The following is a 16321-nucleotide window of genomic DNA, read 5'->3' as shown; positions in this document are numbered from 1 at the left end:
GTTTTGATGCAACTTTTAAAATCACTTTTATTAAAAAAAATGTTTTTACTATTGAAGGTACAGCTTGTATCCTGTATACATAGAAGCTGTATCGTTCTGTATGCGCCAATTCCGTCCGTTCTGCTGAACTGACTGCTGAAAGCTGTTCCTGCATGTCTGACATGCAGAATCTGGCTAATAACGATTTACACCTGCTTTATCGACATGCAAGACCAGCTCTCAGCCAAGCCGTCCGTTCATCTGTACTGATGGATGGACGGCTTGGCTGAGAGCTGGTCTTGCATGTCGATAAAGCAGGTGTAAATCGTTATTAGCCAGATTCTGCGTGTCAGACATGCAGGAACAGCTTTCAGCAGTCAGTTCAGCAGAACGGACGGAATTGGCGCATACAGAACGATACAGCTTCTATGTATATTTTTATTCTCCTGGACAATATGTAGTGCGACCTCTGCATGTCTCAACACGACCGCATAGGCAATCGTCCGCTGCGATATCGCAAGCGACATGGCAATTTTCTAGTCAAACAATACATGTCGCCGTGAAGCTCTAGCCATAAGTTGGCCATACACTTAAGATTAGGATTGGCCACAATGTGCCTGATCAATCGTTGGTGGGATCGTTTGTATGAACGCTCTGAGAATGAAAATGTCAGAGTAAAATGGCAGATCGGGTACATAGCTTAAAATAAACAGAATACGTTTGCACAAAGTGGCGGACAATTGCCCATAAGCGGCCGATCGTAATATACATGTATATTTTCAGCCTACATCCACCCGAAAAAAATCCAACAAGACTGATCGCTTATATAGCAGACATTGGTCGGCCATCGCAAATGATCAAGCCGGTATACACCATGTCACATGTGACGTGTCGTATACCCGGAAATGAATTCAAGATCAACAAAGCGGCCAGAGCCAGTGCAGAGAGTGACGTCACCCGTCAAGTACCCCACGGCAGGATCTAGAAACGGGGCCACTTTGGAAAATGTAAGTGTATTACAAATATATTTACGTTTATAAATTACAAGCATTAACACAGTCATTAAATCTCAGACAACCCCTTTAAAGTCTACACTACAATCACATCTTCATTGCTTTGAAAAAAATTGTGCCCGTCAAGCACTTTTGGACCTGAGGGTATGTTCACTCATGGAAAAAGTGACTGAAAATTACGGAGCGGTTTTCAAGGGAAAATTAAGCTTCTTTTAATTTGAAGCTTTTTTTGTAGTGTCAATGGAAAATCCGCTCCAAAAACGCCTCAAGTGGTGACATGCTACTTGTTTTTACGACGCGTTTTTGAGTTCAGCAGCGTAAAAATACACCATGTGAACAGCAGTGTATTTCCCATTAAATTCAATGGGAAGCTGTTTGTAGGTGTTTTGCTAGTCTTTTTCAAGGCGTTTACACTCTGAAAGTCGCCTGAAAAAACTGAACATACCCTTAGGCCTCATTTACACGAGCGTGTGGGTTTTGCGTGCGCAAAAGGCACTTAACAGCTCCGTGTGTCATCAGCGTATGATGCGCGGCTGCGAGATTTTCGCGCAGCCGCCATCATTATGACACTCTTTTTGGATGTTTGTAAACAGAAAAGCACGTGGAGCTTTTCTGTTTACATTCAGAGTTTGACAGATGTTGCGCGAATCACGCTGTACGCACGGAAGTGCTTCCGTGTGACATTCGTAATTTTCACGCACCCATTGACTTCAACGCATAAATTTAGGACATGTCGTGAGTTTTACGCAACGCACTCACGCTGCGCAAAAATCACGGACTGTCTGCACTGCCCCATAGACTTACATAGGTGCGTACGACACGCGTGAAAAGCACGCGCGTCGCACACACGAAAATCACGCTCGTGTAAATGAGGCCTTACTGTGATCTATATCGAATATGCTGAAGTACTGAACACGTTCTATTTGCAAGGAAAAACAGTGCTGTGGTCGAAGGGTATGTGCACATGTAGTGACCAAAAACGTCTGAAAATACAGAGCTGTTTTCAAGGGAAAACAGCCCCTGATTTTCAGACGTTTTTTGAGCAACTCGCGTTTTTTGCGCCGTTTTCGCGGCGTTTTTTTATGTCCGTTTTTGGAGCTGTTTTCATTGGAGTCTATCAGAAAACAGCTCCAAAAACGTCCAAAGAAGTGTCCTGCACTTCTTTTGACGAGGCTGTATTTTTACGCGTCGTCGTTTGACAGCTGTCAAACGACGACGCGTAAATGACAGGTTGTCTGCACAGTAAGTCGGCAAACCCATTCAAATGAATGGGCAGATGTTTGCCAACGTATTGTAGCCCTATTTTCAGACGTAAAACGAGGCATAATACGCCTCGTTTACTTCTGAAAATAGGTCGTGTGAACCCAGCCTAACAGAGAGGCCTGTTTACCATGAGGACACTGATACATGACAGCGGAGTTCTGTGTGCATGACACATAAAGTCACACTAAATATTTATCAGCGAGTTTGCTATTAAATTGCATTACCACAAATTCTCTACTCCTCCTTGACTAAAAATACTTAAAAATGGTAAGAGGAGTATTTTTACTTAAATATTTGGTGCGAACTCTGTGTGGGACAAGCAGTCCCCTGATGATTTAGCTTCCTCGATAAATAAGTTCTGCTAGAAGTGTCTTTTCAGCAGCTTATCCTTTCCTTTTTGCAATAAAAATGCACGTTTTCCTGTCCTTTAAACAAAACAATCATGCCCCTCGGAATGAGGCACAGTGTTGCCAACCGTCTGTAAATTTACGGACGTACGCAAAAAATTGGTTTTATTTTTTATGTGTTTTGTTTTTTTCTGCCGTCCCTAGTGTCCGGCAGAAAAAAACATTGTCCGTGATTTAGTCTCCATCCCCGAAACGTTGCACTACGCACGTGCCAAAATGTGCATACTCCGTGCAAACAAGGGAAGAGTAGGAGCGGAGGGAGCCAAGTGAATGACTATCTGAGGGAGGTCGGTGCCGGGAGTGGACTGGACTGGTCTATTCCCGGTCCTACACTGACCTCACTCAGACCGCCCCCGCATCATTCACTTGTCTCAGTCAGCCCTCCTGCTCCTAAATGTGAGTGATGTCAGGCAGAGCGATGTCCGCAGCGGGGGGAGGTGGAGTGAGTGGTGAGTGAGTCGGACGATCCAACCAAAGCCCCGTTTGCATCTCTCCTGCACGAAGTTAACGTGGGACAGCTACAAGCAGAGCTGTGATTGGTTCGTTACACCTTGTACAGTGCATAGGCAATGATTTTGTAATGTGTCCGTAAAAATTTTGGTCTGTCCGTTGTCCAGAAATAACTGAAGTGAAGGTTGGTAACCCTGATGGGGCGGTGCTGCAACTCCTTGCACAGCTGGAGGCTGAGGGCACCGCTGTGCAGGAAAAAACAACGTCATCACTTTCTGTGATGAGTGTAACCCTATAATCACATAGGGCTGTTTAAAATATTTGTTTTTAAATGTAGGATAAATGTTCCTTTATATAAGTAAAGGCAAAAACCCTGCATATTTCACAAAGCTGTTTTGCCAGTGATGGGCAACAACACTCGGTGACTACCCTTGTAGGAGCGATAATGGGAGCCTTGATGGTTGTAAAAAAAAAAAAAACTGACTGAACATTTTCGTTTTTTTATAACTCGAAAGTGGTGGGAAACTTGGGGACTTTTCTTGACGGGGATTTATTTTTATCTTCGTAGGATATTATCTAAAAACTTCAATACATTAAATCTTTTCTTGCATGTTCAATTTATGTCGATCATAGAAAGATATTTGTCGAGTTTATAATAGTTAAGTGAGCGACACAACATTCAAATTTAAAAATGTGGTTTTACATTTCAGTGGGCTCTTTAAGAATAGAGTTTTCAATATCTGTGGATCTGGAACAAGTGAGGCGGACCAACCCAAATATAATGGAAGGTGGTCGGTATAAGCCAAAGAACTGCAAGGCACTGCAGAAAGTAGCCCTTATTATTCCATTTAGAAAACGTGATGAACATCTCAAGTACTGGCTCCATTATCTACACCCCATTTTGCAGAGGCAGCAACTTGACTATGGTGTCTTTGTCATAAATCAGGTAAGCGTTTTATGTTGTGTTTCTTCATTGCATCAAACAGGCAAATCTATAATCTGTCTTGGATTAAAAGAATACCCAGAGTACTAGTGATTTATTTATTTGTATTCCCCCCCCCCCCCCCCCCCCTCAAGAAACCTCACCCAAATCCATGTCCAGATATCTAGATAGGCTGGACAAAGTGCAGATGTTTATACAATTATGGGTAATGTTCTTCTCTTTTTAAGGGTGGGGATACCTATAATGTAGTTGGTTATGGCTGGTATAGACCGTAAATAAGTTAATTTTGTAGTATAGGTGAACCAAAGCTTTAACCAGGTCTTAAATTACTTTTCTGCACAGGTACGTAGATTAGAAATGAGACCTTCTTTTTAGAATGTATACACCACAAAATGGCAGCTTAAAGCCAATGAAAATAAAAAGAGAACCTTAAATGAAGCAAATAAAAGCCTACATTAGGCTTCGTTCACATCTGCGGAGATTTCCATCAGGGGAACCCATGAATGGAGTCCAAACGGAAACCGTAGGTTCCCATTTACATCACCATTGATTTCAATAGTGACGGATCCGGTGCAAATGGTTTCCGTTTGTCACCATTGTTTACAGGTTTCCGCTGTTTTGACGGAATGAATAACGCAGTCGACTACGTTATTGATTCAGGCAAAACGGCGGATCTCTTAAAAAACGATGACAAACGGAAACCATTTGCACCGGATCGGTCACCATTCAAATCAATGGTGATGCAAACGCAAACCTATGCTTTCAGTTTGGCTTCTATTCATGGGTTCCCCTAACAGAAAGCTCAGACGGAACCCATGAACAGAGTCCCAACGCAGATGTGAACGATGCCTTAGTTGGGGAAAAAAAACAAATGCAAATTCAGAAACCATGCTTGGTCCGTACATCTGACGTTTACATTTGTGTTCCGAAAACAAATGTGTAATGTAATGAGGTTACCATATGCCAAAAGAGGTGTCCATTTGACATACTTTTGACCAGTTTACATCTGGACAGTGGATGCTGTTTTTGGTTTCTTTGTTTTCTTTTTTGCACTATTTGGCACCTCACAAAAAAAGGTATATGCTGCAGAACTTGTCTGTTCTGTAGGTTGGTAAGTAGCATAGGGCAGATGGAAGGGCGTAACGCTTGACTGCAGGATCAGACTACACACGTGGTTAGTATGTTTTTATTCTGTTTCCAATAAACCGCAAATTTGGTACATACAGTGAAGGAAATAAGTATTTGATCCCTTGCTGATTTTGTAAGTTTTCCCACTGTCAAAGACATGAACAGTCTAGAATTTTTAGGCTAGGTTAATTTTACCAGTGAGAGATAGATTATATAAAAACAAAAACAGAAAATCACAGTCAAAATTATATATATTTATTTGCATTATGCACAGAGAAATAAGTATTTGATCCCCTACCAACCATTAAGGGTTCAGCCTCCTCCAGACCAGTTACACGCTCCAAATCAACTTGGTGCCTGCATTAAAGACAGCTGTCTTACATGGTCACCTGTATAAAAGACTCCTGTTCACAGACTCAATTAATCAGTCTGACTCTAACCTCTACAACATGGGCAAGACCAAAGAGCTTTCTAAGGATGTCAGGGACAAGATCATAGACCTGCACAAGGCTGGAATGGGCTACAAAACCATAAGTAAGACGCTGGGTGAGAAGGAGACAACTGTTGGTGCAATAGTAAGAAAATGGAAGACATACAAAATGACTGTCAATCGACATCGATCTGGGGCTCCATGCAAAATCTCACCTCGTGGGGTATCCTTGATCCTGAGGAAGGTGAGAGCTCAGCCGAAAACTACACGGGGGGAACTTGTTAATGATCTCAAGGCAGCTGGGACCACAGTCACCAAGAAAACCATTGGTAACACATTACGCCGTAATGGATTAAAATCCTGCAGTGCCCGCAAGGCACATGTACAGGCCCGTCTGAAGTATGCAAATGAACATCTGGATGATTCTGAGAGTGATTGGCAGAAGGTGCTGTGGTCAGATGAGACTAAAATTGAGCTCTTTGGCATTAACTCAACTCGCTGTGCTTGGAGGAAGAGAAATGCTGCCTATGACCCAAAGAACACCGTCCCCACTGTCAAGCATGGAGGTGGAAACATTATGTTTTGGGGGTGTTTCTCTGCTAAGGGCACAGGACTTCTTCACCGCATCAATGGGAGAATGGATGGAGCCATGTACCGTCAAATCCTGAGTGACAACCTCCTTCCCTCCACCAGGACATTAAAAATGGCTCGTGGCTGGGTCTTCCAGCATGACAATGACCCAAAACATACAGCCAAGGCAACAAAGGAGTGGCTCAAAAAGAAGCACATTAAGGTCATGGAGTGGCCTAGCCAATCTCCAGACCTTAATCCCATCGAAAACTTATGGAGGGAGCTGAAGATCCGAGTTGCCAAGCGACAGCCTCGAAATCGTAATGATTTACATGTGATCTGCAAAGAGGAGTGGGCCAAAATTCCATCTAACATGTGTGCAAACCTCATCATCAACTACAAAAAACGTCTGACTGCTGTGCTTGCCAACAAGGATTTTGTCACCAAGTATTAAGTCTTGTTTGCCAAAGGGATCAAATACTTATTTCTCTGTGTACAATGCAAATAAATATATATAATTTTGACAATGTGATTTTTCTTTTTTTTTTTTTTATATAATCTATCTCTTACTGGTAAAATTAACCTAGCCTAAAAATTCTAGACTGTTCATGTCTTTGACAGTGGGCAAACTTACAAAATCAGCAAGGGATCAAATACTTATTTCCTTCACTGTATAGGTCAGAATAGGAGCGGTCTACACAAAATTGTAGGATATTTTTTAGATGCATTGGAGCATAGAAAATGGATTTAAACCATTTTCAGGCATTCGGACCATGTGGCACCACACTTCAAATAAATTGACCGAACGTTTGCAGGATTTACCCACTCTTACAAACTGGCACCAGAAGGGGGTTCCCCTCTGTCATCTAAATAATTAAAATGATCAAATGACTCCTTTTTAAAAGGGGTTGACCCAAGATTAGCATTTATCATCCAATCCACAGGATAGGTGAAAAATGTCTGATTACCAAACCCCTTGTTCCTCCTCACTTCTTAACCACAGTAAGGCTGGGTTCACACGACCATGTTACGTCTGTAATGGACGGAACGTATTTCGGCCGCAAGTCCCGGACCGAACACAGTGCAGGGAGCCGTGCTCCTAGCATCATAGTTATGTACGATGCTAGGTGTCCCTGCCTCGCTGCCGGACAACTGTACCGTACTGTAATCATGTTTTCAGTACGGGACAGTAGAGGAGAGGCAGGGACTCCTAGCATCGTACATAACTATGATTCTAGGAGCCCGCTCCGTTCAGTGTGTTCGGTCCGGGACTTGCAGCCGAAATACGTTCTGTCCATTACGGACGTAACATGGTCGTGTGAACTCCGCGTTAGAAGGACATTGAATGGAGCTGCAGTCGAGCATGCGCATTGCTGCTCCATTCAAAGTCTACGGAAATTATGGAAACAGCGGAGTACAGCGCTTGGCTGTTTCCGTCAGTCCCATAGACATTGTATGGAGTGGTGGGGCCCCCAGCTTTAAGGCGATTATCACCTATTCCTATAGATAGGTGATAATTGTCGATTCTCATACCCCCTCTTAAAGTTAGGGGTCTGAAACGAATATAGAGTATCTGAATATATGGAGTCTGGTCTAGGGTCTGAATCTGTTTAGGCAGTCTGAATATATTTAGGAGGTCTGTTATAGGTTCTGACTATATTTAGGGGGTTTGGAGTCTGATAATGAAGGAGTCTGGTCTGGGGTCTGAAATTAATTTAGGTGTCTGGAGTCTAGAAGCAGATTCAGGATTGAATCCTAGAGGGGGTGGAAAAATAGCAAATCGTGCTTTCTTTGGCCACTCCCCTCCCCAGTTCCTTAAATATGTAAAACGAACCATCAACACAAATAGAAAAATTCAAGTTGAACGTAGAAACACTGAATAAAAGCACAGACCTACACTCTCTTTTTCATTCATGGACCACTATACAAGCCGATTACTAGCATGGGGTTTCCAAACCACTCACGGTTTACACGAGGAGATGTGTTGCCGACAACTATTTCTTTTTAGGCTGTATAAAAGTTGCTATTAGCCACAAAAACGACCATTCGCTTATTTGTCAAATAATAGCTGCCGTGTTTACACAGGCTAATGACCTGGAAGGAGCGTTTCTACAAACGCTTGTTTGGTTGATTATCGGCCCGTGTATGTGGGCCTTTTATAGGGAAATATTTGTCTGTAAAAAGAGATTGCTATCTTCCTCACAATAGACTGATTCTCTGCTTACATTTTATTTGAATGCGCTTGAAGCAGTCTGGTGCTTGACTACATATACCATGTGTTGAACATTAATATGACTATCTATGAAGTCCAGAGCTTCTGCAAGCAGGTTCATTGTATGTGCTTCTGGTTTTGTTATGGGTGGACATAAACTTTTATTGGTCTGTAAAATTGACTTTATTGTTTTATGCTCAAGATGCTTCCAATATGTGCTTGAACAAGTAAAATATGTGGAAATGATGGAACAGGAGTACCGCACTTCCTTAGCTCTAGTAAAATTAAATCTAAACATAGAAAATACATAAAATAGGATCAATTTCTCCCTTAACTCCTTTACACTGCAGCCATTTTTGACCCTCCTGACAGCCTCCTTTTTAAAATCTGCCAAGTCACTTTATGTGGTAATAACATTGGAATGCTTTTACCTATACAAGTGATTCTGAGATAGTTTTCTCATGACTCCTTGTACTTTGTCAGGGGTCAAATTTAGTCGATACATTCATTGCTTATTTGTGAAAAACACCAAACTTGGCAGGCACCAGTTAGTTGTAAATCTTATGGCGCAGCAATCAGGGGATATTATTTGGCATGTGCCAATTAGGAGAAAAAAGTATGACGCAGATCAGCAATCAGATGGTACAACACGCCCTGCACCAATTAGGAGTTAAAGCGTAACTAAACGTTCGATCAACTTTTTTTATTTTCTAGCAGCATGTGTAATATAGATATATTTTATAATATACTTTATTAATGAATTTGGGCTCCTTTTTGTGTTATATGTGTTTCAAATGGCCACTCTGACACTTTTCTACCACATTTTATTTCTTGTATGTCTCCTGATGCTAGCAGAAATCCGTACACTTTGTGAATGTATCAGTGTACGAATTCTGCTGCCTGTGAGTATGGGTGGGTGGTGGCCCCATCCTGACGTCAGATGTGCACGCCCCCATCGTGACGTCAGGAAGGTCTGTCTGCCTCTATATAATATACAGTTCATGGAAGAGACTGTGCGCACTGGTCTCTGTGATTCTCCCCCCCTGTCTCAGGACACTAATCTGAGCTGCTAATTAGCATCAGATAAGACTAGGACTGCTCCGTCCGTCCCCCCTCCCTCCCCCATCACCCTGCCATCCTGTCTTATCTTCCCTGCACTTGCCAGGGAAAGTGAGAACCTCTGATTGCTTTCCTCTGGAGTGTGCAGAGATATTCACATCTCTGTATATAATGTGTGCTGCTGTGCATAAATGGGGAGGTAAAGTCTGTGTTCTTCCTCCAGGCCGGTTTGCTCAGATGACGTTTTATCCCATGTGACCGCCGCAGCGGCGATCACATGGGATGAAACATCCCAGGATGCCGGCCTGGATGCTGTTAGAGGGCCAGCCCCCTGGGATGACTTTTCATCCCATGTGACTGCCATTGCAGCGGTCTCCTGGGATAAAACGTCATCCCAGGAAGTCAGCCTGCCTGCTAGCAGGCCAAGTGCTCAGCAGTTTTCCGCAGCGGACATCCCAGGCGAAAAACTGCACCACAGCTTGGTGCGGTTTTTCGCCTGAAATTCCCTGTGGCCACCGGGGTGCATACCAGATACTGCTGCCCGGTACCAAATGATCCGTGGCCCGGTGATTGGGGATCACTGCTCTAGACAATGCTAGGATTTTTACCTCTTCTAATTGCATACGTTGCTGCATATAAATACACAGCATGATTACAGTGCAAGCACCCCGTAGCGCAGGTGTACACAGCCATTTTTGTGGTGCCACATTGTCAGATCATGCTAGTTCGCAATAAAACTTTACCTGCTCGAATGTCCAGGCAAAAGATTAGGGCCACATGTAGGGTGTTTCTAAAACCAGAATACACCGCATAATCATTAGAGAGCTGTCTTGTTGTGGTGGGCACCACATATTGGCATATCTATGGAAAAAAAATCCCATTTTAACTCTGCAACATCGAGTGCACACTAATTTTTGCAAAACACCTGCAGTGTTAACGTTCTCACTACACCCCTAGGTGAATACCTTGAGGGGTGTAGTATCCAAAATAGGGTCACTTCTGGGGGGTTTCCACTGTTTTGGTCCCACATGGGCTTTGCAAGTGCGACATAGCGACCAGAAACCAATCAAGCAAAATCTGTACTCCAAAAGCGAAATGGTGCTCCTTCCGTTCTGAGCCCTACTGTGTGCCCAAACAGCAGTTTATGACCACATATGTGGTATTTACGTACTCAGGAGAAATAGCTTTACAAATGTTGGGGTGCTTTTTCTCCTTTTTTATTTTTTTATTTTTATATAAATTTGTCAATTTCACCTCTACTTTGCTTTAAATTCCTGTGTAAAGGGTTAAACTTTCTAAATGCTGTTTTGAATACTTTGAACGGTGAAGTTTTTAAAATGAGGTGACTTATTGGGGGTTTCTAATATAGAAGGCCCTAAAAGCCACTTCACAACTGAACTGGTCCCTGAAAAAATTGCCTTTTGAAAATTTTCTTGAAAATGGGAGAAATTACTGCAACGTCCTAGAAAAATAAAAGAATGTTAAAAAAACTATGCCAATCTAAAGTAGACATATGGGGGATGTTAATTAGCAACAATTTTGTGTGGTATAACTGCCCATCTTACAAGCCGATACATTAAAATTTAGAAAAATTCACATTTTTGCAATTTTTCACTCAATTTTGGTGTTTTTCACAATTTAAATACTAAATGTACCGAGCAAATTTTGCCAGTAACATAAAGTCCAATATGTCACGAGAAAACAATCTCAGAATCGCTTGGATAGGTAAAAGCATTCCGAAGTTATTACCACATAAAGTGAAACATGTCAGATTTGAAAAATGAGGTTCTGTCAGGTGGTCAAAAGTGTCCAAAGCGGGAAGGGGTTAAAATACTATGTATATCAGGAACCTGGTCTGTGCATATATGCTGGTATTTGTATGGACAATAATGTGTAGATGGCTATGCCTGCAAAGGGGGGCAACATTTTTCTTCTCTTGATAATGGCTGTTATGTGGGTGCTTTTAAAATGATTCTTCTGTTGAATATCGAAGCCATAATAAATTGGTGAACTTCTTTTACACGGTTACTCCCCCTCCCTCTCTTCCGGCCAACTATCGTAACAGCAGTTAATTGAAAATAGTACCACAACTATTCTCATGGAGTACAGTCTGTTAGCTACATTTACTATAGTCTGCTGCTTTGTTGGTAAACATGCACTTTTTTTTGTGGAAATGTTCAGAATAAGCCCATTGCTCAGTGTATGAAAGGCAGGTATTAAAAGTAATTTCCACTTTTTACATTTCACATTTGAAATCTGTTTTTGTCACATGTTTTATAGAGAATGCATATGTCTGGCGCTTTATCTACACGCCACAGAGCATCATGTGACTGAACCGCTCTAGCTGTGGAACTGTCACGTGACCTCCCACAATGCTAAGCACTTTGGTGACAGGCGACCAGCAGCGATAAAACCTACATTGTAGGTTTACACTGTCAAATGGCGTTCAAAAGTGAAGTTTACAGTTCTGTATAGAGTAACGACCTTTATAGGAAAATCTCTTTGCATTGTGGTCATATCTGTGTTGTACTGTATCCTCTACTACTCCAACCAGCCTAGACTCAGGAAAGCGAAGCACAACAGCAAACAGTGGTTATTGGCATTTTTTTTTATCTTCTTTTTCCCTCCATAATCGTATTTTATTACATTTTACAATAAGACATATCCAACTACAAAGATAACTATAAATAGTCTGAGAGAGTATTTCACTAAATCAATGAGAAACGCAAAGAAGAGCAATCGACCTTCGGCATGCAAACGTAAAATCACAGATAAGGCCTCGTGCACACTTACATCACCGTTTTCACGGCCGCTTTTGACGGGTCCGTGAACCCGTTTTAGCGGCCGTGTGCACTCCGTGTTTCCGTCACCGAGCATGGTACTGTCCAGGGTGCTGAAAGAGTTAATGGGCTGCACTGATTGGCGGTAACTCTTTCAGCAACCTTGACCGTACCATGCTCGGCACGCGGAAAATAAAACTTTAATGTAATAAAAAAATAAGTTCATACTTACATTCCTCCTGTCCGGCCTTCAGTGATGACGTTCAATCCATGTCGCCGCTGCAGCCAATCACAGGCTGTAGAGGCGGTCACGCACGTCAGGATGACGTCAGAAGGCCGGCCTCCAGGGATGACGCTTCATCCCACGTGACCACCTCTGCAGCCAATCACAGGCTGCAGCGGCCTCTGCAGCCAATCACAGGCTGCCGTGTCATACAGGAAGGTCGGACTGGAGGAAGAAGAGGGACTCGTCACCAAGACAACGACCGGGTACGTATGAAATGCTTTTTATTTTATTTTGAATCGGCAGCCTCTTTTCTCTATCAGTTATTGATAGAGACAAGTGGATGCCGATTAGTGTAATATTTTTGTAATGTTTTTCTGCCCGCCCGGCGGTTGCTAGGCAACGGCTCCGTCATACACGAACGGCACACGGATGCCTTCCGTGTGCCTTCAGTTTTTTTGACGGCCCCATTGACTTGCATGGGCCTCACGGTCATGGATTCTCGGACCAAATTAGGACATGCTCTACTTTGGATCGGAACGGAGCAACGGGACCATCAAAAAAACTGAAGTGTGCATGGCCCCATTGAAAAGGAATGGGTTCAGGGTGCCATCAGTGACAAAAACGGATAGCACCCTGAAGGACAAAACTGAAGTGGGCATGGGGCCTTAATGTGGTGATTACAATATGGACCGCGTGTAAGAATGGAAATCACTAAAGAAGGGGAGGAAAGGAAAGCAATGAGAAGGGAGAAGACAAAGAAAAATAATCTACCATAAACCTACAGGCCGTCCAGCATATCTGAGATGGAACAGCTTTCATCCGAGACACATATAGAAATCCATCATCTACAGCCAGGCTCTGCGGTACATACGAATCTGTTCAGACAATGAAGACAGAAAGCAACACCTGCTATCACTGAGTAATACATTCCTACAACAGGGATACCATCCAAGGATTATAGATGATCAGATCTACAGAGCAACAAGAATTCCAAGGAGCAATCTTCTGAAGTACAAAAAGAAGGAAGACGACAGCAGGGTGCCCCTAGTGGTCATATACAATCCACAAATTAACATCTTGAGGAAAATTGCTGCTGATCTCCAACCTGTATTCAACAAAGACAATAAACTGAAGGAAATATTCCCGGATTTACCTCTCCTTGCATACAAACAGCCACCAAACCTAAGGAATCTCCTGGTCAGAAGTGCCCTCTCACCACCATCAGAGACTGGCACTTTTCCTTGCAACAGTAGAAAATGCAAGACCTGTACCAACATCTTGTCATCAAACACCATCCAGATACCAAACAAGCAGCAGGACTATAAAATCACTGGCACGTTCTCCTGTACATCCTCCAATGTAGTGTACATGATCCTGTGTACAAGGTGCATAGATAAAGGAATCTACATTGGGGAAACCATACAAAAACTACAAACCAGGATGAATCTTCACAGACATACGACAAAACAGGAGGTGGATACGCCCGTGGGAAAACACTTCTCTGGACCTGATCACAGTTTGGCAGATTTAAAAGTCCTAATACTAGGGTCATTTTAAAAACAACAGAGAGAAAAATTTGGGAATTCAAGATGATGATAAAATTCCAGTCATTGACACAAGGCCTCAATCTAACACCAGGATATATGAGCCACTACATGGACACACGTCACATCCCCCATCAGACTGACTCCAGATGCCTTAACTCCTAAGTCATCACCCCTATAACCTCCGTTTTATAGCCCAGGCTTATCTTAATGATGTATCACTTCATGTACTAATTGTCTTTGTGTAACATCTAAATGTTGTGCTTTTTTCGAAGTCATTCATTTGTAAACTGCCTGAAGAAGGAGCCTGTGTGCTCTGAAAGCCGCATATAGAACTTTTATGGTTAGCCAATAAAGGTATCATACCTTCTATACTTTTGTCTTTTTTTGACACAAAAGTATGTGACATTGCATATTGTTTCTGGCTAACACGGTACTACACAATTATTTTTTTTTGCTGAAATTCATTTCTAATACATTTTTTTCTGTAACACAGAAGGTTTTACCCGAGAAATGCAACTCAATATTTATTGCCCAGATTCTGCAGTTTTTAGAAATATCCCACATGTGGCCCTAGTGTGATAATGGACTGAAATACCGGCCTCAGAAGCAAAGGAGCACCTAGTGGATTTTGGGTCCTCCCTTTTTTTTAGAATATATTTTAGGCACCATGTCAGGTTTGAAGAGGTCTTGTGGTGCCAAAACAGTGGAAATCCCCCAAAAGTGAGACGGTTTTGGAAACTACACACCTCAAAGAATTTATCTAGCGGTATAGTTAGCATCTTGACCCCACAGGTCTTTTGCTATATTTATTGGAGTTTGTCTGTGAAAGTGAAAATCTACTTTTTTTATGAAAAAATATAAAAAAAAATATTTGCAAGGAATAAAGATTAAAAAAACTTGTAAAGCTTCTTCTCCCGATTACGCCAATACCCCATATGTGGTACTAAACTGCTGTTTGGACCAACGGCAGGGCTCAAGGGAAGGAGCGCCATTTGGATTTTGAAGCGCAGATTTTGCTGGATTGTTTTTCAGTGCCATGTCTCGTTTGCAACGCCCTGGAGTAAGCAAAACAGTGGAATCCCCCCAAAACTGACCCCATTTTGAAGACTACACCCCTCAAGGAATTTTTCTAGGGGTATAGTTAGCATTTTGACCCCACAGTTTTTTTTTTTTCTGAATTTAGTGGAATTAGGCCGTGAAAATGAAAATCGACTTTTTTCTGAAAAAACCTAGAAATGCTTAATTTTTACAATGAATAAAAGGAGAAAAATCACCCCAAAATTTGTAAAGCAATTTGTCCTGATTACAGCAATACGCCATATGTGGTAATAAACTGCTGTTTGGACCCACGGCAGGACTCAGGAAGGAAGGAACAATATTTGGCTTTTGTAGCTCAAATTTAGCTGGAATGGTTTTCGGGTGTCGTGTCGCATATGCAAAGCCCCTGAGGTACCAAAACAGTGGAAACCTCCCAAAAGTCCCTTTAGGGGACTGGAACGAGCAATCGTTAGGTCGCTGGTACAATACACTGCAATACTAATGTATTGCAGTATAATGTCATTTTACAGGCTCCTGTAACAGCGTGATCGCTGTTCCTGTCCGTTAGTTCCGGGTGTCAGCTGTAATACACAGCTGACACCTGCAGAATATGGAGCGGGTGAGCCCGCTCCATATATAACCCCTCGCACCACGACATGCTATTAAGTCGTGGTGCGCGAAGGCGTTAATGCGCAGCGGATGGTGAAAATTACAATTTTCCACTGATATGCCATTTTAATGCACAATATATTGTGCCACTGAAGACAAATACCTCATACAATGTCTAGCGGGTTCTCCCGGATATAAAATATAATATATGTGGACGTAAGCTGGTGTTTGAGCATGCTGTGGGGCTCAGAAGGGAGGGAACGCCATTTGGCTTTTGGAGCGCAGATTTTGCTTGGTAACTGTTCTGTTTGGGGTTTTGCTGGTATTTCAATTTATAATGTGGGGGTATGTGTAAACTGGGCAGAGTACATCAGGGCATAATAAGAGGGTATAATAATGGGGTACATAAATAATAATTTGCAGATATGTGGCCGGTGTCGCACTGACAAATGGTGCCCGATCTTATCCGCTTTTGGAACACTCTGCACATTTTGCATCGCCATATTCTGAGAGCCAGAACTTTTTTATTTTTTCTCCAACGGAGCTGTGTGAGGGCTTATTTGTTGCGGGACAATCTGTACTTTTCATTGGTACCATTTTAGGGTACATGTGAGTTTTTGTTTTTTTTAATCACTTTTTATTCGATTTTTTTTTTGGAAGCAAAGTG

General features: G+C 42.4%; 1 protein-coding gene across 1 annotated transcript in view; it reads left to right on the top strand.

The window, feature by feature from the left end:
• B4GALT1 (beta-1,4-galactosyltransferase 1) overlaps positions 1 to 16321 on the top strand; it is a 94103-nt gene that overhangs the window by 40196 nt on the left and 37586 nt on the right. Inside the window, exon 2 of the mRNA XM_075862896.1 lies at positions 3823 to 4058. Within this exon, the coding sequence (XP_075719011.1) occupies positions 3823 to 4058 (236 nt within the window). The remainder of the gene's footprint in view (positions 1 to 3822; positions 4059 to 16321) is intronic.

The sequence above is a fragment of the Rhinoderma darwinii genome, chromosome 1 (assembly GCF_050947455.1).
Source record: "Rhinoderma darwinii isolate aRhiDar2 chromosome 1, aRhiDar2.hap1, whole genome shotgun sequence".
NCBI classification, from domain to species: Eukaryota; Metazoa; Chordata; class Amphibia; order Anura; family Rhinodermatidae; genus Rhinoderma; species Rhinoderma darwinii.
This window is presented reverse-complemented; position numbering and strand designations above follow the sequence as displayed.